Here is a 25937-nt window from a genome sequence, read left to right on the forward strand (position 1 = left end):
TCGTCCTCTTCCTCTTCCTCTCACTCCTCTGGCTCTGGCTCTGTTTCCAATGTTGGCATCTATTGCTCCAAAACAGAAGAGCTCACCTGTTGCCCTTTCATGCTAATGCTCTGATTGCTAATTGTAAAACTGTGTGACAGGTGTTTTCCCGTGTGATGAGTCAGTGTGCATAGTAGGGCAATTAACTTTAGAATTTTGAATAACAGTGTCTTCTCTGAGAAAACATGAGATTTTCTTCACGAAAACTGTGCCAAATACAGAAAATTGTGTGTGGTGTTTGTAAAAAAGTGTGTTTTAGAACTGCAATTTGAGTGTAAAGCAGGAATGGTGCTTGCAGTTTAGCATAATTGGTTCTGGGGGTTGGTGTGTGAGTTACATGTTGTGGTCACTGTGTCACAAGTACCAGTATTTTGTGTGTAAACAATTGGGAAAAACTGTAAGATACTCTGTAAAACTGTAAGGTACTCTATAAATAATACAAAAATAAATACAGGTATAAAGCTTAATATAGAGAGGCAACCCTGCCAAAGGCATAATGTCAGTCTACTCTTTTCTTTTTTTGGATTGGATTTTGGATTATTTTGATCCTGCAGATGAGTTCTACTTTGGGAGAACTGAGAACCTACACGAAATACATACATTTATATTGTGAACAGTATGTTTTCCCTCTCAGCTTAACTCTCACTGTTTTGTTTGCCACTATTCACTATGTCTACTTTCTCCCCTGGTTCTTCCTGCTCTTGTCCTCTCCCCATCCCTCTTTCTGGATCCTTCTCTCTCCCGCTTGGCACTGACAAACATACATAAATATATTGAATAAATACAAATAACTAAGCAAAACCAGTGCAGTTTTAATATAATAACAGACAAATATATAGATTATTATCAATTTATAGCATTTTTTCACAGAATATTGAGCTGCTGGGTGTTAGTATGATTCATTCCTTCATTTTCTGTAAGCACTTATCAAGCTCAGGTTCATGGTGGGTCCAAAGCCTACCTGGAATCACTGGGCGCAAGGCAGGAAGGCACCGCCCTCAGACTACGACAGACCACCGCCCTCAGACTACGACAGACCACAGCCCTCAGACTACGACAAACCACCGCTCTCAGACAATGACAGACCACCACCCTCAGACTATGACAGGCCACAGCCCTCAGACAATGACAGACCACCGCCCTCAGACTACGACAGACCACCGCCCTCAGACAAGGACAGACCACCGCCCTCAGACAACGACAGACCACCGCCCTCAGACTACGACAGACCACAGTCCTCAGACTACGACAAACCAACGCCCTCAGACTACGACAGACCACCGCCCTCAGACAAGGACAGACCACCGCCCTCAGACAACAACAGACCACCGCCCTCAGACTACGACAGACCACAGCCCTCAGACTACGACAGACCACCACCCTCAGATTACAACAGACCACAGCCCTCAGACAATGACAGACCACCGCCCTCAGACTACGACAGACCACCGCCCTCAGACTACGAGAGACCACAGCCCTCAGACTATGACAGACCACAGCCCTCAGACAATGACAGACCACCACCCTCAGACTACGACAGACCACCACCTTCAGACAACGACAGACCACCAATCTTAGCCTAGTGGCCTGAATGTGTCAGAGATTCTGTAGTGAGTTAATGTGCTCATGGTCAACATGGTGTAGGGGACCCACTCTGTGGAGAAAAAAACAGTTCATTCAGAAACGACAGAGCAGTGAGTCCTCATAGAAACAAACGTAAAAATAATGTACTAGTTTGGTGTGTGTGTGTGTGTGTGTGTGTGTGTGCGTGTTTGAGAGGTCAGAGATGTGTGTCAGTGAGAAGTCCCTCTGAGACATTTTAACTAAAATTACAGACTAATTGTCTGAATCCTCTAATGAAATGTAATCAGGTCGTTTTTCTCCCTGAAACTCATGGACTTTCTCCAGATCGTGTGTGACCTTTATTCCACTCACGTTTCCATCAAATAACTCACAGCAATCTTCAGGGACCCACACAATACACATGCGCAGGCCCAATGTTTCATGGAGAAATAGAACTTTTTGGAGGGTATTTTATGGTGAAATAAAGCAGAATAAAGATGATGAATTTGGTACATAAGATGCAGCACTGTCCTCTAGTGGACATTACTGGACATCACACACTGTCACAAACACATGGCAAGAATTTCTGGCATAACATGGATTAATAACCCAGAGTCTAACAGTGTTCTCCCTGTGTCTGTTTGGGATTCCTCCAGGTTCTCCGCTTTCCTCGCACCGTCTAAATACATATACTGGTAGATAGAATGAATGTGTGAAATTATGCACAGGGGTGAGTGTGAGTGACTTGGTGAATGTGTGAAATTATCCACAGATGTGAATGTGTGAAAGTGTGAAAGGTCAGAGCACACACCACAGGGGTGAGGGCAGACAGAGGTCAGGCTCTGGAGTAAAAGAAGGCCTGAGAGGAATTGGTACATTTAGATTCAGTATGTCAAAGCCTGCTTGCAGGCCACAGGCAGTCCTTGACGTACCTGGGAACACCGTCTCCCTGGGGCCACAGCACATCCCCTGCTTACTCTCTGGAGACTGGTACTCAGAGAGTAACAGCTCTGGTAGCTTTTCCACATGGATACCATTTGGCTCAGAGTGCTTATACAACTAGCTTTCTCAGCACGGTTAGCAAACCTCACTCAGGACCACAGAAATGCTCTGTGGGAGGGGCTAAAATTACGTAAGGATCCTCTGATTGGCTCTTTATGTCTTTTGCTGCTCAAACATGGGCTTTTTTAACTGAAACACACCTTGACCACACAAGTCCTGCTGTTGTACCGCCCACTGAAGGTAACATTAAGCACCTTCTTTTTGTCACATTCGTTTGGTATTCACTACAAGTGTAACATTAGTTTGTGTTGTTTTGCAGACAGAAAAGAAGTACCAATAAAAATCCAAAAACACATTCAGTGTGCAAACTCACAGAAGTATTATGAGACGCATGCACTTTCTGCTACTAATTTAGTGATGGAAAAAGAAACCATAGCCGAGCTAATGGGTCCAGAATGGTTAGAGGACAGGGTTTGTTACCAGAAGGTTGCCGGTTCGATGCATCTATGGCTGAAGTGCGCTTGAGCCGAGGATGACTGCTCGCTGCTCAGAGTGTGTGAGTGTGTGTGTGTGTGAGTGTGTGTGTACCAGGGGCGGTTTGTTCCATGACGGTTTTGCGACGTACAACCAAAAGGGAAAGAGAGGATTTTTTTTTTCATTTTACTATAGTAAAAGCCCATGGCTCTATATTAACCAAACTCTGCCAGATTGATTGTCCCGCTACTAAGTATCACAGTCCAATCAGTGTTAGATTTTGTTGTTCCTTACAGTCCTGCTTCTTTTTTGGGCAAGTTCAAGATGGTGGAAAATGGCCCAGACTCCTCTCATAAAATCTCACGTTAAGGCTCTTTTTTTCGAGCTGCAGAGCCTTCAGTACATTCTCAGTGGGTTCCGGGAGGGCTTGCCTCAATGTTCTTTCACCATATACACCTAAAATAAAACATCTGCAGATTGAAGAGTGAAAAATAAAAGCTGATCTCTCTTCAAAATATCTGTGAGGGTGACTCAATGCCAATTTGTTTATGACAACAGTTGAATCGCTGTAGAGGCAAAGTAACTTTATTAAAAGAGACCTTTATAATGAACTCCCGGATACAGTTGTACAATGATCATAAAGCATGTCACTTATTCACTTGTTACTCACAATGCCAACAACAAAACACAATACAATGTGGTTCAGTTGTATACTACATCATACAATACAGTGCAGTACAAACAGCACAATCTTATACAATACTATCTTACTGTATATCTTGTAACACAATATCATACACTACACTACACTACAAATACAATAAAATAGTATACCACACATACAACGTAATACAATATTGTACAGTAGTATAAACCACAAACCACATAAATACAATAAATAAATAAATAAATAAATAAAATACAATTTAGCAATATACAATAAAATACTACACTATATTATAATATTAAGCAAAATACAGTACTACATATTAAAATGCAATACAAAATATAAAAAACAATAAAGTGTAATAACAATGAATTACACCATGAAAAATATATATACAACACAATTAAAAACAATACTATAAATAACACATAATAATACAATAAAACACAATTCAATACTATACACCACAATGTAATACATAACGATACACTAAGGATAGAACACAATGCAATTACTGAAAACTAAAATTATGACCGTGCGCGTGCATGAGCGCGTGTGCGTTGCCCCCGACGCGCTCTCTCGTGCTGGCGGTGCTCGTGCTCGTGCAATTCCGGCTGCGTGGCGGAGGCGGTGTTTGTGACGCAACAGCTCCTCGAGCTCCGGGGCCTTGCTTTCCCTTTTTATTGTTCCTTTAATTCGTCGAAGAGAGAGAGATAGAGAGATATAAAAAAACAACAAGAGACAATAAGGAGAGGACAGAGAGAGAGGCGTATTAAAGCAGTGTGTGAGAGATAGTGGAGCTTGGAGGTGTATATATTTAAAGACTGTAGAGTGCTGATTGTGGTGGTTTATCGGAGGGGCGATGGCGTACGCTTACCTGTTTAAATACATCATCATCGGGGACACGGGTAAGAAATAACATTTCCAAACGGGTATAAAATGTTTTAAACTGGGTGTTAAAACCTAATATGGGCGCGCCCGGATCCTAGGGTGTGTTAAACCCGAGTCTAAACCTTTTCCTTCCACGTAAACCTGGAATTATCCTGTTTTTGGCAGCTTCAATTTCGAACTCTCCGGTCCACCTTAAATGGTGCGGCAGATACCTTCTAGCGCCTAGATCCAGACTGTTACTGCCGCATCATTTAAGGTGGAACGGAGAGTTCGAAAATTAAGCTGCCGAATTAGCTTAAAGACGAAAATTAGTAACATTTTAATGGATTTTGCTGTTGTTATCGACCAAGCAACGATTATTTAAGCGATGTCTGTGGCTGTCAAACATTTTTTTCTTATATATTGGCATAAAACATTTTTCATTTCTGCTTTAACGTTATTCCACACTGGGTGTCCATTAGCACAACACAGAATGTTTAGCATATACACATTGAGACCGGTTTAAAACAGATTTAAAGGCACTTTAGCAGCATTGCGGTTGTTCATTTATTAAAGCATTTTTATTTCATTTATTTCTCTAGGCCACAGTGGCATTAGCATTAGCATTAGCTTAGCGTTAGCTTAGCCTAGCTGTCAGCAGATGTTGTTCTGGAAATGGCGTTCAGAGGATGTGGCTGTCAGATGTGTCCGGCTCCTAACGCGGGATTGGTTCTAGATTGGGATTAGATGGGTACTAGGCTAGGATTATACAGGGATTAGACAAGAACGAGATTGCTACTAGACTATCGTTAGATGGGTACAAGACTGAAATTAGATGGGTACTAGGCTGGTAGTAGATTAGGATTCGATGCCTACTAGACTATCATTATACTGGGATTAGATGGGTACTAGGCTTGTACTAGACAAGGATTTGATGCATACTGGCGTTATACTGAGATAAGACTGGTTTTAAACTGACACCAAATTAGGATTTGACTGCCATTAATCTGGGACTACACTGGTACCAAGCTAATTCTAGGCTGGTAATAAGCTGGTATTGTACTCATTTCAGACTGGTTCTTGGTGGGTACTTGGCTGGCACTAGACTAAGAATAGCCTGCAACAAAACTGGTGCCGGACTGGAATTGGACTATCTCTGACTGCCACTAAGGTGTAATTAATCTATACTAAATTAGAGCCGGATCTAGGCTGGTGTTAAGTGATGTATGAATCGATTTATCCGACTCATAATGGCAGCTCATAAAATAATGCCATGGCCGATGAAAGAATCTAGTGAGAACTGGTTGCTGCAACAAGGAGTTTTAGTTTGTCGTTAGATCAACTGTCAGAGCCAAATCAGCAGTGCTGTTGCTGGAGGATATGAATTTTCTTTTCAGATATCACCAGATTGAACTCTGTGTGAAATTTCGCTCCTAAAGTGTGTTCACACTTGAGAGCTGTGGAGCGATATTCCTCATCAGATTCCATTAAAGCAGCACTAGGTAGAATTTTTAACTTAAAATTACAGCTTCAAAATAACTGTGATGTTCCAACCAGCTGTAATAGGGAGAATAGAGTCTCTGTTGTTGCTGCTCCAGGCTCAGCAGTGCACAAACTGCACTATGATCTTTTGGAGGAGGGTAGGAACTGCACAAGAATGGGGGGAAGGACATGACTCTGTCAAGTCTTGGTTAACAGCTCTGTTTTCATTGTCCACTTTTCTGTTTTTAGAGCATGCTATTTGCATTAGAGTTTTCGTCTGACTCGTGTGAGTGAATTAGTGAGTGAGTGATGATAAAATGAACAGATCTGATTGTCCTGTGTGATATTTACAATGAGTGCAATTGGTTGATGAGGGTCTTGTGCTGTTTGCCTTCTAAAGTAAATATTGAAAAATATAAATCTGTCAAAATGAAATAATACTGAACAGTTTATTCCTTATAGGTCCAGGTCTGTATAGGATGCCTGGGCCAGAGCAGGTAAAAGTGACCCAAATCTGATCTTGTTCTGCTATTCACACGCTGTATATGATGTAATCCATGACTGAGATCAGTGTGAACAAATCACATGCCCGAACTGACCCGCGTTTACAAAAGGATGATGCTTCATGCTCTGACCAGAAGGAAATGTTCTTTTTTTTTTTTTTTAATGATTTCTATGTGAAAACAGAAGATAAAGACTTCAAAAGAAATTTTAAACATGAATCGATTCCAAGTCAGTGATTATATGTTGGTCAGGCGTATGGATGGTTCTTTTTCTGTAAGTGCAATTTCCAGCATCTCTCACAACCACGAGGTTTCCAAAAGAGAAAGAGACAAGCACAAAATGGTTTTAATATTTCCATGATCCACGTTTGAGCAGTTCCATACTGACATGAATAAGGTCAAATTGATCAAGAACTACTAAGAAATAACTTCTTTTTGTTTGTTTTTTTTAAAAAGCATTTAATGCCAATTTCCACATGTTTTATTTTCTTATAAACGAAAGTGTTTTCGCACATTTTTTCATTTCTATTCCTTCAGCAAACACCTCAAATTAAAATGAAAATGCTTTGGACCTGAGTCCACAGATCACTCTTAGCATGCATGGATTGATGTAAAAGACACACATTAATTCCGATCTGGCTGTTAAGAAAGAGTCATATTGCACAGATCGGATGTAGATCGATTTGTATTTTAGCAGCAATAGAAATGCTTCAAAATGACTTACAACTTGAATCTTTTTATATTGACTTCCACTGGAATTTAAGAAGATTTTTGTCCTCTTATAAAGTTACCCTTTTGGGGATACATGTTTTCTTTGAACAGCGATGATAGGAAAGTGGCCCAAAGATTCAGTTTGATTTTTGCTACTCACACAACCCCACACACATAAGAAAACATCAGATGTGGGCCACTTTTACCTGCTGTGTGAACGTAGCCTAAGCGAACTCTGTTTTAGAGGCTTTAAAGTCTCCCTGTAACATCACCCTCCAGATCGGGACCTTTTATCACAATATTAATGGCTGTGTTTACCTCAGAATGAGCTGAAAGTTATAAACTAAATCTGCCTTTTATCTCTTCTGATACCTTTTATCTCATCAGTACGATGCTCGACACGCTACACCTCACTAGACTTACTCTCCACTGATTAAAAGCTTGTTTATCTGTGTTGCTGCAGTAGCTGTGGCTGAGTGTCAGTGTCTCCTGAGCTCGCAGTTTCTCATGGCCCCATGATGAGTCTGTGTTTGCTCATCATCAGAGCAGATTCATCTCGGGGTCGTCATGCGGAGCCCTGACACTTCTGCTCAATCTGTGTGGATTAATGTCTCTCTTGCGTATAATTGTAATTCAAAAATGCATTCTCCCACTATTTTGTAATTTTATGGTCACTGTAGCTTAGTATTAAACATAACAAGTACTAATGCATATACTAATACATTCACGATCATGATCATTGAAATCCCCATCCTTAAATTGTCTAAACTGAAACTCACATGTTTTTTTGAAAACAATATTATCCCCAAGAACAGAACAAATCTTTACAAAAACGTATTTTTTCACCTAATACCAGCATTTTGTTCCCTTTAAGTAAAGACCTATATACATTATAGGGGTCTGAGTTTATGGCTGCAATTTCATATCACGATACTGGCATATTACAGTCACAGCATTAAAATGTTGTCCTGTTGCATAGCTTTGTGTATTACACTGACTCATTTCACAAGTATAACAGTGAAAAATCAAATGTACATGACTTTGCACTGTCCATAACTACAGTGAATCTGCCAAGACGTGTTTAAATCCAAATTTTGATTCTTTGAATTAGAGCTATATCCATGATGCCAACAATGCTACCAAATGCTGGAAGTGAATAGTCACCCAAATAACTTTTGTAAAAAACATGCCTACAAGCTCCTCTCAACCAGCTCATACCTTATCCATTGCTGAATGAAGGCACAACAGACAAGTTGATTTATTTCATGATGCTGTGGGGCTCTGTGTGAACCGTAAAACCAGCAACATTTCACAGCATAGATGGAAATGAGACACTTCTGGATTAACTAGAGTAGTGACATGGGTTTATAGGTGTAAATAAGGTCCATCCGTCAAATTTCACTAAAAGTTTATTAAAAAAAAAAAAAGCTTATCCTCTTATTTTCAAGCAACCATGTATTTACAAAAGTTGCTTGGTTGACTAGTTGCTTCCAGTGTTTGTTAGCAACATTAGCCTCACGTTAGTCTGGAGTGAGTGGAAAATCCTGTACATTGGTTTTATTCTTTTTTACACAATGTTGAACAAAAACGGATTCTCTGCAATTCGATATCTTCGCAATTTTCAAAGTCAAACAATTATACTGAAGGTGACCCTCATTTATTTTATTTATTTCATTCTTTATTATGTTTATTTTGTAACAGGGACCATGCACAAATTACGTTAATTTCTGAGGAGAAAATATGCTTTGCACAAGGGTTGGCTAATAAACTGATTTCCATCTGCAGTCCCTGGGTAGGTACAATTAATTTACCCCATTCAACACAAATGCATACAAAAATAAAACACCTCATCATTTATCATCTTTGCATGTCGTTCTTTTGAGTTATTAAGAATTTAAAAATTAAAAATAAGAAAAATCCAAAAACAACAGGTCGTGATTACATTAATGCAAACATGATAGATTTTTTAAATCAGTTTTTTGTTTTATGAGGAAATTTCTTAAAATCCACATTAACTTTTATGTCCATAGGTAGTGCGTTCCATTGTTTAATATCCTTGATCGAAAAAAGCAGATTGTGCAAATTATTTATGGTGTAGCCAAGATAATGTATAGACTATAGAAAAAGAAACAAACAGAAACAGTTCATATATTATAAAACAAAAAATGAGCAAATAATAATTAAATGCAAAATAAATCTAATTTAAATGAACTGTAGCAGTCGAGTGGCAGAGCGAGAAAAAGAGATATGAATGGAAATATAAAGCATAAGACAATAATTAAGCAGTAACTAAATATAATAGTTAAAAATACAAAAAAAAATCCCCTGCAATGTTGATATGTGATTGATAAATCATTCATCCCTGGACCAGATACAAGTCACTGAACCGGATGAACACGCACTCCTCCCTCATCCCTCACTCCTTCCTGAAACCTGACACTTTTTTGGGTGGGTTTCTGCAGCAGATGGACTTTAATGTTCTCTCTAACCCTTTTCTCACTTAAAGCATCACCAGAACTCTCACTTTGAGAATGTTTAAGGTTGGTTAGGAATGACGGGTGAATGCAGTGTTAGTTGTTTATTCAAAATTAAAGAGGGATGAGTTTCGACTGGATGAGGTTAACCTTCAGTTTCTGTTTGTTTCAGGATTGTTGATACGACCTAAAAAAGCCTAAACAACCTGGAGGCAGTGCGAACAGTAACCATATTTTGTCGTTGATATTTTTTTCACAGAAATAATTTGTTACATGGTATTGTCATTTTAAGACTCATTTATGCCACTGATATAAATATAATAATATAATTGCATGTTAATGCAATTACACCGCTTTAAGGAGCAATGCACTTTTAGTAAAAACATAGTTATTATGAATATTCAGACATTGGAATTAGAATATATATTATGTATAAATATTCTAAATAATAAAACCACAGTTTTTAAACAAATCCACATAATGGCTCCAGAACAGAGAGAGCAGAGAAGACCACAGACAGAACAGAGCAAGTGGCTAAAACTCTGGATATGTTTATTTTTCTGTAAAAACACATACAGTAAACACAATTTTACGGGGTTGGTAGCTAACCGCACCAAAATTTGCATCGCCGATCCTCCATCCCTGATTTAGCTGTATCTGAGGAAATTCAGTAAGTTCTGGGCATAGCTGTGAAGTAAAATACATATGGAATTTATTATATTTAAATTCTTCTATTATATTTCACCCTTAAAGGTGCTCCATAGGAGAGTAACACTGACTTATTTTTGCTGTTTCCAATCACTTAAGGTGGAAATATCTCCAAACTCGGTAGACGACTAACTGCATTACAGACAGTGCTACAAAACGAAACGGGTCCAGTTGCAAATGAGTTTCTGTGGTCATTCAAACAGTGAATCAAATCTTACAGAAAAGTTACAATTCAGACACCTACCAATAACCGTCAGTTTTCTCCCTAAAACACATCATTCCACCTTGAAAGATGCGGAGCTTAGAGCTGTGTTTCTCCACAATCCTAGACGTTTCCTTTAACTACTGTACATTAGTTTGATTTGGCGATGAGCTAAAATCAATATAGGGAAAGTGATATTTTTAGAGATGTTTCTTCAGTTTTTTGAGCAGATAAAAACCCCTCTGGGCTGAGTCGGGGTGCTGAAGGGTGGAGACTAATGTTCTGGAGTCCACAGACATGCAAACTGTGCCAGGCTCAAGTTTCTCCAACACACTTGTGTTACTCAGAATGGTTTAGTTTTCACAGAGATTCAACAAAACTAATGATAGAAGTGAGCTGAAGTTTTCTTTATATCCCTCAAAGTATCACTGCCCAGAACTGTTATAATATTACCTGCAGGATTAGTAGATTATATCCACAACCAGAACTTACTGAAAACCCCTTGTGCTGAATCTCTTGTGACTGTAAGTTTTACCTGCTGTAAATGGGTGTATTTTAACCTCCTGAACACAAGAGTCTGTGGAAACCATGAAAATATGCTTTACCTGAGACTCTGAATGTGTTTGGGGTTAATTCAGCCATTTACAAGACATCTACAGGCCTGATTTGGATGTCCTCTTCTTCTTGTGGTGGTTTATCACCAGTAAATATATTTTGAAATATTGTGACGCGTAAACAAGGTTTACACAAACAACCAGAAAGGTCACACTTTGCTCAATCAGAGTTCTCTGGTGATGCTGACGGTAACCCAATCTGTCACACAGTGTTTTCATATTGCTTCACTGAAGTCTGTTTTACCTCACTGAGCCCAGACTTTTCTCTCAACCGGAGTTCAGCTTAAACCATGAGGGGGAAATGTGGGGAAAATGTTTATCTGTGTAATCACACTGTTTATGACTTAGTTTGGTTTTACAGTTTACATACAATTATTTTCTCACAATTAAAATGGTACTCTCAGGGATAAACAGACTGGGGTTTGGTCAGATTTCCATTCTGAGAAATTAATAACAACTAAGAAATGTAAAATTAAACTTCTTTCCTTACATTAATTTTCAGATTTCTTAAAAAATAAAACTTAAATCACCCCAGGGCTGTGAAGTCCATATCTGTAACCAGTGCAGGTTACACTGTTTATTACAGTGTTATTGCTTGTTCAGTAATTTTCACAGGAGGGTGTGTGTGTGTGTGTGTGTGTGTGTGTGTGTGTGTGTGTGTGTGTGTGTGTGTGTGTGTGTGTGTGTGTGTGTGTGTGTGTGTGTGTGAGTGTGTGAGTGTGTGAGTGAGTGAGATATTGACCATGTGAGTGTGTGAGAAACTGTCCATGGGTGTGAGAGAGCGAGTCAATTTGTGTCTGTCTGGGTGGGTGTGTGAAACTGTCCACAGATGTGAGTTTGTTAGTGACATGGTGTGTGTGTGTGTGAGAGAGAGAACCTGTCCAGGGTGGGTGTAAGTGACTGGGTGAGTGTGTGAGTGATTGAATGAATGTGTGTGTGTGAGTCTGGGGGGTGTGTGTATGTGTGTGTGAGATACTGTCCACAGGTGTGAGTGTGTGAGAGACTGGGTGAATTTGTTGCTCTGTGATGGACTGGTGCCCTGCTGAGGGCGTGTTCCTGTGATTTCCAGTGGGCCCAGGACAATGAAAGATGGATGTTTGAGCGAATGAACAAAGCTTCTGGAAGGTTTTAAAGCCTTAAAGTTTGCGGGGTGATCTTTGATTGTGTTTGATTGGTCTACACTCATCAGTTGGTGTTTGAGAGAGAGAGAGAGAGGTGCACTGTTGCAAAAATTGTAATGTAAGAGCGATACATCTTTTCAATAAGCTATAGTTGCTGTGTGAGAGAGATGGAGAGAGACAGACAGAGATTTAGAGTCTGCTGACTCCATACGTTTCCCTTGTGATCAGTTCTTTTGCGCTCCTCCCTCACTTAGCAACCACTGTTGCTCTTGGAAACACACACACTTACTTCAGTAACCTAAACCTGTTTATTCCGGCAACTCTTCCCCTTGTTTCGGAAATGAACCCCTCTGATTTCATTAGTGACGTTTGTAGCGTTAATTTTGACAAATCACTACTGATAAAGCAAATGGCCACAGGCGCGAGAGTCGCTGCCGTATTGACGCCCTTTATCCTCAGACCAAAGTACGCAAGGGCGAAACAGCAGCCACTGAGAGGCATTTCAGGAAGATTTGATGGCACTCAGCCACATGAACTCATCCACAGCTCCGCAGCATTTCCAGCAACATAAATATGTTTCTGGACCAGAGAATTTCGTTCACCAGATGGAACCAAATAACAGTGGGTTTTTTACTAGGAACTGTCAATGCGTCCATGAATCAAGATGAAGAAGCTCCAAAAAGAGCTCAGAGCCTGAAATAAAGCTTTATGGGACAATGGAGCTGGATATTTATGGTCTGTTATAGAAATAAATAAAGAGAAATGAAACAGGAACCTGCTCCATCTGAGTGCGTGTTTCCGGGGGCTGTGTTTAGTGTGGGATGAGCCACGTTTGTTACTTTTCTCCACTGTTCAGAAGCTTCACAGGTGTTCTGACACCCCCTTGTCTGAGTCTGTCCAATCATAGTGCTAGACCTGTGTTCATGTGAGAGCTTCAAACAGCAAAACAGACTAAAGGAGTAGCTCTCTGCTTATTAGAGGTGGTTTCTACCAATTTTGAACACAATGTGTATATCTAATTTAAGTGATGGACCTATTTGGGTTTTACAGGTTATGTAGGGTGTTTTTTTTTTTTGTTTGTTTTTTTTTGTTCTCACTCGCTCCCTGAATACAATTCAATTAAAATAATTAAAAATACTAAATACTACTACTGGGCAGCACAGTGGTGCAGCAGGTAGTGTTGCATTCGCATAGCTCCAGGGTCCTGGGATTGTGGGTTCAATCCAGCTCCTCTGTCTGTGAGGAGTTTGTTGTGTTCCCCTGGGTGCTCCAGTTTCCTCCCACGTTGGTTAAAAAGAAAACACCATGTTGATAGGTGGATTGGTGACTCAAGTGTCCATAGATGTGAGTGAATGTGTGAGTGATAGACTCATTGTTGGGGGGACTACAGACAAGTAATAATTGGGGGAAAATTTGTCAAAATTTGGGGCTAAAGAAAAATAAAAATTAAATGAATAACAAATTCATTCATTCATTATCTGTAACCGCTTATTCAGTTCAGGGTCGCGGTGGGTCCAGATCCTACCTGGAATCATTGGGCGCAAGGCGGGAATACACCCTGGAGGGGGCGCCAGTCCTTCACAGGGCAACACAGACACACACACTCACACCTATGGACGTGTGTTTTTGGACTGTGGAAGGAAACCGGAGCACCCGGAGGAAACCCACGCGGACACGGGGAGAACACACCAACTCCTCACAGACAGTCACCCGGAGTGGGAATTGAACCCACAACCTCCAGGTCCCTGGATCTGTGTGACTGTGACACTACCTACTGCGCCACTGTGCCGCCCTTAAATGAATAACTGTAATACTTTATTGTAAAATATAATATATCTGTATTATCTTTTATATAATGAGTATCGTCGGAACCCTGCAGCTGTCCTTTACACTGTGTGAAAATTTTATAAATAATGGACACAGAGAAACGCTCAAAGTTATCAATGTGAGGTGTGTGGTCTAATGTCCTCTCGTCATGTGAAGGAGATGGGATACAGAAGCCAAAAGCACCGCTCCTTTGTTTTTTGTGTGTGTTTGTTTATTAATGTGTGCTCTCTCTGTTTGTTTTGCAGGTGTGGGGAAATCATGTCTATTATTACAGTTCACAGACAAGCGCTTCCAGCCAGTGCACGATCTCACTATCGGTAAGAGCTTCCAGCATCATGTTCACCTCTTTATCACACAGGGGGTGTCCCCTCAGGCTCCACACAGATTACTGAGAGAGGGGGAAAGGACCATCTTAAAGACACTAGGGATGCTCCGATATGGGAATTCAGGGCCGGTGTTGATACGCAATAACTTTCAGGAGTTCTAGAACTAATTATCCAACATCAGCACCTGTTTATAACTCAATGCCATTAAATGCTCACAGAAGTGTTCCAGAAGCTAGTGTTAAGTCATCCTGGACGAGTGGTGGGTGCAGTGACCTGCAGTGATGGGAGGAACACGACCCACACTCCTGATTAATGCCCCTTGTTTCATAAGGAGTTGTGATCTCCATAAATATTTGGACAGATGGTGTGTTTGGCTGCTGCAGCAGGTTTTAAAGCCCCCTCCCCCCACCACTATACACACACACAGACACACCCCACAACAAAGACACACTCTACACCCCTCCCACCACAAGCTCCCCTGGGGCTGGTGATGTCATCACTGGAGACACCCTATCAAATGTCATGCTTTACACACACTTATCTGGCATCTCTGGTGCTGATAAAATCTCGCCGCTAAACACAGAATTATGCGGGATATGTAGAGGGTCAGAAGCAATCAGACAGGTTCTGAGCGCACTTTAAATTTCTCTGAAAGAATGATTCAGTCCCCAAAGCGCAACACTGCTGTGTTTTAATCTGGAAAGACCAAACAATACAATATATATATATATATATATATATATATATATATAAAATCATAGACAGGATGTAAAATATCCTATGCCAATCCATTAGAGCTTCACATAGGGCCCACCCCACTCTCTTCCTACCAGCAGCCACACAATTTCCATTGTTCCAATCCTACAGCTACACCCTATGGTTGCTGTGGCCGTTTATAATCCGATCAGCAACCAGCTACCCTTAACATCTACGGTTAATCATTGAGCCCATCACATGAGTACCCAAACCACCCACTGCATCACTAGCTCTTCACAGGGGTCATCAGGTAGGCACCTCCCCTCGTCAGTGTTTCACTGAATTAAGCCCACAACACCTCCAGAAGGCTCAACAGTGAAGTGTGGCATCCCAGACCCACCCCCCTCCAAGCCAGCTTTGCAGTCATTCCATGACTCTGTGTGTGTGTGTGTGTGTGTGTGTGTGTGCGTACACGCAAACGCGCGCACATACAATATAAAGTACAATATAAATAAAAAATATATTAATCTTTTAATAACAGCAGAGTAAAGTTTATTTTTCTGTTATTAATTTACTAAGATTATGTAAAATATGTTAAGCAATAAATATGGACATGTTGTTATATATATTATGTACTACATCATTTTATATTATATTTTATTGTACAAATGATGTAAATTATACAATATTCTTCTTCTGCATTCTTTGTTTGCCACTGTTCACACTGTGCATTGAAGAAAGCACTGTGCTCTTTAATATTTCCAGAAAAAAAATGCTAAAATAACAATTGTTAGTAATTTCACCTTAAATGTACAGCTTTAAAATCATTGTGATGCCCCACTGTGCTGTAATAGAGAGAATAGAACCTCTGTCATTCTTTCTCTGGGATCAGCACTGCAGAAACGGCACTATATAACTTTTGGAGCAGGGTAGAAAACCAGTAGCAAACCTATAGGGTAGCCCAGGTGGAAAAATACCAAATCTTGCATAGTGTTGCTTTAAAAAGCATCAAACAAATATAAACAATTTCTAAACGTCTTCAAACTTATGCACAGAAAGAATGGAATCACATGGTTGATCTATGTCTCAGTGTACATTTACATTTATGACATTTAACAAATGTTCTTCTCTAAATTAACTTCAAAATTTGTAACCCTAATTAAAAATTAAACTAAATAAAGTTTTTTAAATTTTGTTTAGCTCCGTTAAAAACTGGGAAACTGCGTTTGGGTGTTTATGTCTGCATTTTTTTTTCTCTTTTTGGAGCTGCGTAATGGACTATACCACTTATTCCACACAGAAGGGGTGAACACAACCTAGAATTTACCGAAATCCATTATTTATAAATAAAGTATATATTTAAAGGACATTCATCAACATTCAAATACATAAATATGAATATTTACATAAATAAAGATCAATAAATATAGATACATGAAATGCCAATCTTAATCGCATGCTTGAATGACAGAAAATATATAGCGAACCTTGTGCGACCCCTCTTGGCAGTAAGTAGAACGGTCTTGAAAGGCATGAAGCTCAGAGAGAACCTCAGCGCTTTTAGGTAAATGTGGTCACCCCTCCTGAATGGGATAAGTGGTACAGTCCATTGTGCCGCTCACAAAAGAGGAAAACGGGGGAAAATGGTGCAAATGAATTCAAGCACGTAGTTTTACTGTTTGTCAGTTTTTATGGCACAAGACAATTTTTTACAGACACAGTTTTTTTTGCTTTTAGTTTGGGAGATTCAACAGGAATTTCAGAATGATGCGAGTTGCATAGACCCATTGAACAGCAGGCCTGCATTGATCTGCAGTGTTTTAGTCAGCTGTGTTTTGCACTACACCAACCCTTGGATTAGAGCTGAACGATTTGTGGAGAATCTCTAATCACGATAATTCTGATATTATAATTGTGATTATTTACAAAGTTGAATCGGGTCTGTGTTTATAACTATATAAACACAATTTTCTATAAGACCAATCAGATCTGGCTTTAATTCAGTTTGCTGGATGAGAGGTTACAGACAATAAATAAATGAATGAGAGTGTCTGTCAGTCAGTTGTGGTTGTGGTCATGTCCACAGCGCAGTGTCCAGCTGTCTCTGATTGGTCTAATTGCATCATAGAAGCTAAATCCTGAAAGTTCAAACCCTATTAAGATATAGTTCTTGAACACGCAGGCAAGAATGAAACCTGCAGCAAGGAGATTTGAAACTGCACCCTTCAAACTGCGATTTTGATGTGTCACATGTTGCTGAAGTGAGTGTGATTCCCATAACAATATTTGTTTATTATTAATAAAAATATCGCTCTAATACCATGCTGTGTTTCTTCTGTTCGCAGGGGTAGAATTTGGAGCACGGATGATCACTATAGACGGCAAACAGATAAAGCTTCAGATCTGGGATACGGTGAGTGTTCGGACTGATTAGAGCTTCAACAGAATAGTACATCGTAGATTTATTTACTCCACCTTAAGTACTGAAACACGTGCAAATGTAACTAACTTTTTCCTGCAGCTGTTGTATTGGGAATGTATTGGGTTTGGAAAAATGTATTGGGGGTTATGTACTTCTCAAACCACTAGCAGGAACATTAGGGCTGATTTTCAGATTTTAGTAAAAGTTAAATATCTTAACTTTCTTCAGTTTTACCCCAAGCTCTGGCCACAGTAAAACAGTACAATGGTGAAAACTTAAAATGCGTTAAAGGGGTAATATTCCCCCCTCTTCTCCGCAGTGGAACACAGTTCTCATTCTTAATTAATTGCTTGTGACCTGCTTTGTTCAGAACCCCACAAGCCCACAGCAGCATTCTCCCCCTGTCCAAACAATCCTGTTCAGAACATCCTCTTTAAGCGTCTGTTCCTTTAAATAATAATGAGCTGCTCGCTATTCACCTTGATCCGAGCACACAGCAGTGAGATACTCTGGTTTTTAGCCATTTTCGCTTGGTTCTCTTTCTTCTCTGTTCTCATTTTCTCCAGTTTTACTCAGTGCTCTTATTTCTCCACGCTCGTTGTGTGTTTTGCTGCTCTCACATTAACGTGGGTCCAGTGCTGTGATTAGACAGACCCAGATGAGGGGGCAGGGCAATTCTAAAGTCCCTGTACTTGACGTCAGAATCGGAGCAGAATCAGAACGGCTCGTTTTATCCAATGGTTTCTGACTTAGCGCTGAATGGGGTTTTTGTCGTCTTTAAATTGATGAGGGACAGTGGAGGCAGTTTTTTTTGTGGAGAGAGAAGTGGGAATGGTGTGAGACATTGTGGAAGTGTGACAGTTCGGTTTGTGACGATGGATGTTGAGGTCAGCAGCTGTTTCTCTAATGGAGAGGAAGTTCAGAATAATAGAAACAGCTGACAGCGCTGTCTGACTTTCACATGTTTTTAAAACAGGGACATAAACAAAATCACCATGAATAATTTAAAGGGCAGTATAAGACATTGTTGTTGTGTTTTTTTTAACCAAGTGTTCACTTGGTTTAGGCCAATATATTTATTTATATTTACATGCAAATATATTTATATATGTCCAAAGGTGTGTGAGAGTGTCAAACTGTCCACTTGTGTGTAAGAGAGAAACTTGTTGAATGTGTAAAACCGTCCACGTGAGAGTGTATGAGACTTGGTGTGTGTGTGTATGAGTATGAGTGACTGGGTGATTGTGTGAAACTGTGTGTGTGTCTTTGTATGAGTATGAGTGACCGGGTGATTGTGTGAAACTGTCCACAGGTGATTGTGTGAAACTGTCCACAGGTGTTTGTGTGAGTGAATGTATGGTGTGTGCCCTGGGTATATTACTGCCTCGCACCTAGTGACCCACCATGACCCTGATTAGGATGAAGTGCTTACAGAAGATAAATGGAAATGAATGAATATGTCTGTGTGATGTTTTCTGAATTGACACTGAGTAAGTTAATAGAATAGTGTAAACATATTTCCTGAGTCTCATTAACAGGAGCTTAATCCTTCACTGAAAGGGAACACAGATCCACTCCAGCAGAATTCTAATTTTGAAGTGTAGTGTGTTCTTTGCTGTAGCGTCTAGATCAGATCTGAGTGAACTCAAGCGTATGGTGATTATCTGATTAGCAGAGCAGTATGTGTTAGAACAGGGGAAAAAAACTGACGTCCCACCCACTGAGCAAACACCCTCGCATCCACTACAGTCTGCAACATACACACCACACTGCAAACTTTTGTAGACAACATGCATAATGAGGGAAATCCATCCACTTCATGGTCCACCCGCTCTGTCACTCTCTATTAGCCCTTTTCCAACCCCTGTTTTTTTCCAGCCCTGTTCCTGAACCTAATTTGGAAACATTTCTCATGTTTCTACCATAGTAAGACCTGTTCACACCAAGTACAGTTTATTGCACGAAAAAATTATTTTTTTAAATAAATAAAAATAAAATAAATAAATTAAAAAATTATATCTCTCTCTGCTCACAGTAGAGAAACTGCATCTGCAGGATTTTAGACAATGGGCAGACTCCAAATGCTGAAAAGTATGAACCGAGATGAGGATGTTGCCCTTTTCCTGCTCCATAGGTGGGGAATATTGACTTATTTTTGCTGTTTCAGATCACTTAAGGTGGAAGTGTCTCCAAACTCAGGAGACGGCTAACTGCATTACGTACAGTGCTACAAAACTAAACAACTCGAGTTACAAATTAGTTTCTATGGGAATTCAAACAGTGAATAAAAACTTATACAAGTTACACTTGATTTTGAATCATGGTGTGCTTCCGCTCATGTGCATTGGACAAATCAAGATTTGCTTTACCAATATGCTGCCTGGGAGAGTGTGATCCATACAGTCTCAGATAAAAGGTCCTGTATAGGTACATTATTGTCACTAAAGGTACAAGCAGTGTAATGTACCTTTTAAAGGTACAGCAGTGGTGTTAAAGTCCAGTTGTGTTCTCTAAAGTTTCATCACGTTCTTTTCTCCAGAAGGAGAGGGGCATATCTGTAATCTTTCATTATAGAACTGTGTCAAATAAAAGAACACTATATAAGTCCTGGAGATGAAATGGGCTCTATGCGGTCTTAAAAATCTACAATTATTGTAGAATTCCGACACAATTGTTTCATAACTCAAAGTACTGAATATGTACCCTTGAGGGTACCACCAGAGTGATAGTTTTTCTGAGAGTGTATTCTGCCTGGGAAAGCATGATCCATACTTGTCTGGGAGTGTTTTGTGGAGGAAACTAAAGGATGAGATGCACTGTTTTTGCTTAAGCTTGGTTGCTTTATTTTTAGCTGTTGTTGGTGGTAGGCATGCTGTAGACTACAACACAATCATTCAGTGTCTGTAACATGAAACTTGTATCCAGCATGGATTTACAGTTGCTCCTAAATACTACATCTGTAATAAACAGCAGCTTTCTGAAGCTAATAGTAATCTGAAAACGCTACACTGTGTGTTTGCACTGACCACTTTGGAGCAGCCTGAGCCTGAGCATGAGCCTAAGGTCTATGGAGCATTGCAGCGATGCTTCCCTGGAGTGATGGAGCCTTGTCTAATATCTTTGGAACTAGTTGCATCAATTTGGCTGATCTAAATCTGATTATTCGACATCAGCACCTGACCTCACTGATGGCACATTTCCACTCTATGATACCGACTCTGCTGGACTCTACTCTCTGTATTGGGTGTCGTCTCAAATCCCAGTCACTAACGGGAACAGCGGGCTTCGGAGACCACCACTACGGCGGCGGTAATGTTAAGCATTGTTCATGTTGCTTGGCATAGTGTGACGACTTTCTCTGGACGATCGGCGCTCTTCAAGGTTTACACATCAGGGTTTAGTCCCTACTCGGCTCGCTCTGAACCATGAGAGAACAGGAACTAAAAAAGAACCCACTTCCAAGACCAGATTTACCTGATGGAAAAAATTACTGATGAGTCTGATGAGTCTGCAAACTTTAGGCTATGTACTGGTGTCTTCCCTTGTTACCTGTCTCTATTGACACATTTGTTTATGTGACTGACACACCTGTACACTACACCTCCTGCTGTTTGTTTTCAGAATTCACACTGTCTATAATTTTGTGATGAGTTCAGCTTAAAGGGGCCATGTTATGAAAAAATCACATGTACGCTATATATTCACATTAATGTGTAGATCTGGAGCCCACCAACCCACACACAGTTTTCTGTGTGATGCCTAAGACAGAAAATGAGGGATAAAATGAGCCATTCTGATTCTTCTCAGCTTCTGATGTCGAGTGCAGAGAGTTTAGAATCTTGCCTTCTCGTCTGAGTCCAATCACAGCGCTGGACCCTTGTTTATGTGAGAGAGCAAAGACGAGGTTAAATGCTGCAAAACAGACACAACCAGCACAGAGAAATAAGAGCACTGAGTAAAAACGGAGTTTGTGGGTTTTTGACCAAAGCAGGTCACAGACATTTCATTAAGAACCAGAACTGTGTTCCACTGTGGAGATAAGGGGGAGTATGGCAACTTTAATGGACTTTATGCTGTACTGTAATGGAGTTTCTGCACATGCTCATTATGAAGGTCTCTGGACTCCTCTAGACATATGTAGAGAGGCTGTGCCAGTCGAGTGAAGAGTTCATTCATGTGCTAAAGTGGCCTGGAGCTGGATGTGTGATATTAGAGAAGTTCTGGGAAGTTGAACTAAGGCTTAATAGCCAGCAGAGGGAGCCACAGCATTAGGATTAGTGTGCTTGACTCAGTGAGAGTTTATCTTCATTCAAGTAAATGATATTCAGAATATTCTGTGCTGTATTTTCAATATAAATGTTTTCAGTAAACATTATATGTTCAATGTGGATTTAATAAAATATATCAGGAATTAAAAAGCTATGTGTTTTCTTTATAATCTTAATTAGTATTTTATATTCATGTGGCTTCCCCTGAGAGTTCTGATACTCCACCGCTTCCTACAATAATAATGTATGTACAATAATAATCTGTTTAGGAACAAATATTTTGCTCAATTAGTTGTGGTTAATTATGTTGTTAAAACATATGAAGTGCTTATTCATTATTATTATTTCATCTGACTTTTGTCAGCGTGTATGTGTATGTCTCTGTAATATGTGTGTGTGAGAGGTGTTACAGGAGAGATTTTGTGCGTTCTCTGGTTGTGTGTTTATTTCTGTATAGTGTGTGTTTCTGTGTGTGATGTAACAAGGAGATGTGCATTTTCTGGCTGTGTGTGTGTGTGTGTTGTAACGGGAGTGGTGTGTGTGTGTGTGTGTGCGCGCAAGTGTGTGATGTAACGGGAGAGATCTGCGTACACTGGCCTTCCTCTAACCTTTCACTGGGGCAGATGGCAGGCATAAAAGTGCCATTCATCATTTATTCACAATGGGCTCCATTAACTCTAATGTTAACAGCTGCCCCCGAGGGGAGAGGGGGGAGGGGGCGGGGGTTGATGAGGGTTAGGGGGTGGTGGGGGGCGTTATTGAATTCAAATGTGGCTTTTACTCCTGCCAGAGGGGGCCACTTGACCACAGCGCCATTTTGTGCCATGACAAAGATGCTGTTCAGTTGAATGGTGGCCACCGAGGCCTCTCCTGATTGGCCGGGTCTACTGCCTTGGCTGGGGAGTGAGGGATGCACTGTGGAACATGGGGTGTGTGTGTGTGTGTGTGTTTGGTGATGCTGGCTGCTGTTCTGTCACAGAGTGAGTGTTTTTTTCAGAATGAGTTAAAGGTGCAGTAAATAAATTGTACAAAACATTTAGTTATAACTGGTATGTTTTGCCTCTTAATTATCAAAGCTTAATATGATGTCACAACCTAGCCACCACACTAGCAACCATCTGCAACACGCTACCAACCAAATGGAACACCAAAACAACATCCCTAGCAACCACCTGAATAACAACTGCCATAGTAATCACCTTGAACACATTAGTAAATACCTGAAATATCCAGGGATAATATAACAACCACCTGAGTAACCAGCAACAGCCATAATTTGTGCCTCAAACACCTTGGCAACCACCTGAAATATCATAGCAACTGCCACGATATACACCCGGAACACTTTAGCAACCACCCCAAATACTATAGCAACTGCCATGTCTAGGGATGCACCGATCTGGTATTAGGATTGTATGTCAGTCCCAATATTAACAAAATTAGCTGGATCGAGTATCGGATAAATGGGCCAATCCATGGGACCGTTCCATTCACTTTCACATTCAAGTTATTTAAGCTACATATATTTTCTCTTTTTCACTAAATGTTTGCATGTTTAAAATGTCTGATTACTGATTGTGTTTGACCAATTTATTTGTTTATTCTCAGGTTCAGCTGCTAGATTTTATTTTGGATTTCTGTTTACACTAAATATTTAACAAAGATTACTGTTTGTGTGTTTGACAAAGTGAAGCAACATATTTTCATTTTTGGTTGATACATTTTATATATTTTAATATATTTCAAGAAGTTTGACTCTTTCTATTTTGAATGTGGTGCCAAAGTCATGCACAATTGTTCAAATAGTATTTTAGTACATTTATAACTGTTAAGTTTTAGTAATATTTAAGTCAGTCCTTATGCCTTAAATCTCTCCCAAAAGGTCAGGTATATGGTGTATTAATTCAAAAACGGTATCGAATTGGTATGGGGTATCGACCAATACGCAAAGTTTATGTATTGGTATCCGAACTGAAAAAGTTGGATCAGTGCATCCCTAGACATGACATACACCTTAGCAACCACATGGAATACCATAACAACTGCCAAAACATGCACCCGGAACACCTTTGCCACCACGTAAAATACCATAGCAACTGCCATAACAACCACCTGGAATACCATAGCAACTGCCACATAATACCCCCGGAACACCTTAGCAACCACACAAAATGTCATAACAAACACCTGGAACACCTTAGCAACTACATGGAACATCATAGTAGCCTCGTTTGTAATCACATCTAATACCTTAGGAACCAGCAACAAACATCCTTAACAACCACCTGAAATAACTCAGGCTCTGTTAGCAGCCACAGTCCCTTTGACGAAGGTCTATGGGAGCGCCATGGTGTGGCCCCGGGGTCACTGCTGGGTGAAGACTGATGGGTCTGAATGTGTTTGTGATTTCAGGCTGGACAGGAGTCCTTCCGCTCCATCACCAGGTCTTACTACAGAGGAGCTGCAGGGGCCCTGCTCGTCTACGACATCACAAGGTAAGCCTACCATAACACTGCCTACATGTTCATTGCTCATTAAATGTTTGTAATTGAAGTGTTACGTTATTGCATTATCGTATACATTGTATCAGTGGAATCAAATGGTCTTCAAATGATAATTATATAGAGTAGGCCTAGTTAGATAATTAGAGTTGGATCTGAATATTGTTAAAGCAAAATTAGGTAGTATATTTACCTTAAAATTACAGTTCCAAAATCATTGTGATGCTCCACTAAGCTGTAACAGGGATAATAGAGCCTCTTTTGCTGCTACTCCAGGTTCAGCACTGCAGAAACTGCACTATGTAACTTCTGGAGGAAAGTAGAAACCAGCCCCATTCCCCCATTCAGAATAGTTCTTTAAAAATGAATTAAACTCTTCAACTGTAGGGGGAGCCTAGGAACTAAACTACTATATATTTATCACTGTTATTCCTGGGACAATATATTGACTGCAATATATATATATATATAATTATTATTATTATTATTATTATTATTATTATTATTATTATTGTGACAGGTCTGTAGAGTCTATAGAGCAGTAGATGTCAGGGTAACAGCTGTTTGAGAACAGAAAGAGGACTGATTGGATAAACTGTTCCTTTTCTGTGTTTGATTTGCAGAAGGGACACTTTTAACCATTTGACGACCTGGTTAGAGGATGCTCGTCAACATTCCAACTCCAACATGGTCATCATGCTCATCGGAAATAAGAGGTAACCCTTCTTTCTTCCAGAATGATCAGAATTTCCTAACTTTTTCAGTTCAATTTTTCACCCCCTGCTGGTACACGTGATTCAGACTGTAAGGAAAACCCAGTCTCACTCCTGTTGGTTAATGTAAGTGTGTTTGTGGTATGTGTGACGTTTTTGAGTTCAGATTTCTGACCATATGAAGCTAAATCTCAAAATACACAATTACCTGTAAATTTCATTTAGTTTTTTGATTTGGTAAAAAAAATAGGATTTAAATCATTTATTTATTTATTTATGCTGCAGTCACATTGTAAGCTTCGTTCATTATTTCATATTTTTGCTCATGGGATTTGGTGGATCTTGATGGTTCACATTCATGAATGGCTTCCTGTATCTGTCTTTAGTGTCAACATTATCAGTCTCTGAAACAGCATATGCACACATTGATACTTTTATACACATTGACTCCGTCACCAACAAATATATATAAATAAATAAATATATTTTTGAGACGACTCATTGTATTGAAACTGGCAAAACAGAGGTGTTGATAGCTCATGTGTACCTCATATTGCTCGGGAGAACAGCAAAGAGCTCTTCAATTACATGACCAGGACGAGTAGCCAAAAATATCCAGACGGCTTCTCCTGCTGTTTAGAGAGATCAACTGAATCCAAATGTCTCCCTCCACACTATGTAGTGCACAGTGTATGTCATAATTTGTTTTCTGCATTTTCATGGTGCATATTTTATATTCAGCTATATACTTCAC

At 39.9% G+C, this 25937-nt stretch overlaps 2 protein-coding genes across 2 annotated transcripts in view; both read left to right on the top strand.

The window, feature by feature from the left end:
• Nucleotides 1-980: 980 nt before the first annotated feature.
• Nucleotides 981-1622, top strand: LOC136709095 (S-antigen protein-like). Its single transcript, XM_066684147.1, has one exon. It carries the CDS (start codon nucleotides 981-983, stop codon nucleotides 1620-1622), a length of 642 nt encoding a protein of 213 aa, XP_066540244.1.
• A 2718-nt stretch (nucleotides 1623-4340) lies between these two features.
• The window catches only part of rab2a (RAB2A, member RAS oncogene family), a 31668-nt gene continuing 10071 nt past the window's right edge, over nucleotides 4341-25937 (top strand). The window contains exons 1-5 of the mRNA XM_066662345.1: nucleotides 4341-4653; nucleotides 14503-14574; nucleotides 17625-17692; nucleotides 24382-24464; nucleotides 25094-25186. Of these exons, the coding sequence (XP_066518442.1) occupies nucleotides 4608-4653; nucleotides 14503-14574; nucleotides 17625-17692; nucleotides 24382-24464; nucleotides 25094-25186 (362 nt within the window). The 5' untranslated portion in view covers nucleotides 4341-4607. The remainder of the gene's footprint in view (nucleotides 4654-14502; nucleotides 14575-17624; nucleotides 17693-24381; nucleotides 24465-25093; nucleotides 25187-25937) is intronic.

Source organism: Hoplias malabaricus, chromosome 1, assembly GCF_029633855.1.
Source record: "Hoplias malabaricus isolate fHopMal1 chromosome 1, fHopMal1.hap1, whole genome shotgun sequence".
In the NCBI taxonomy this organism is placed as follows: Eukaryota; Metazoa; Chordata; class Actinopteri; order Characiformes; family Erythrinidae; genus Hoplias; species Hoplias malabaricus.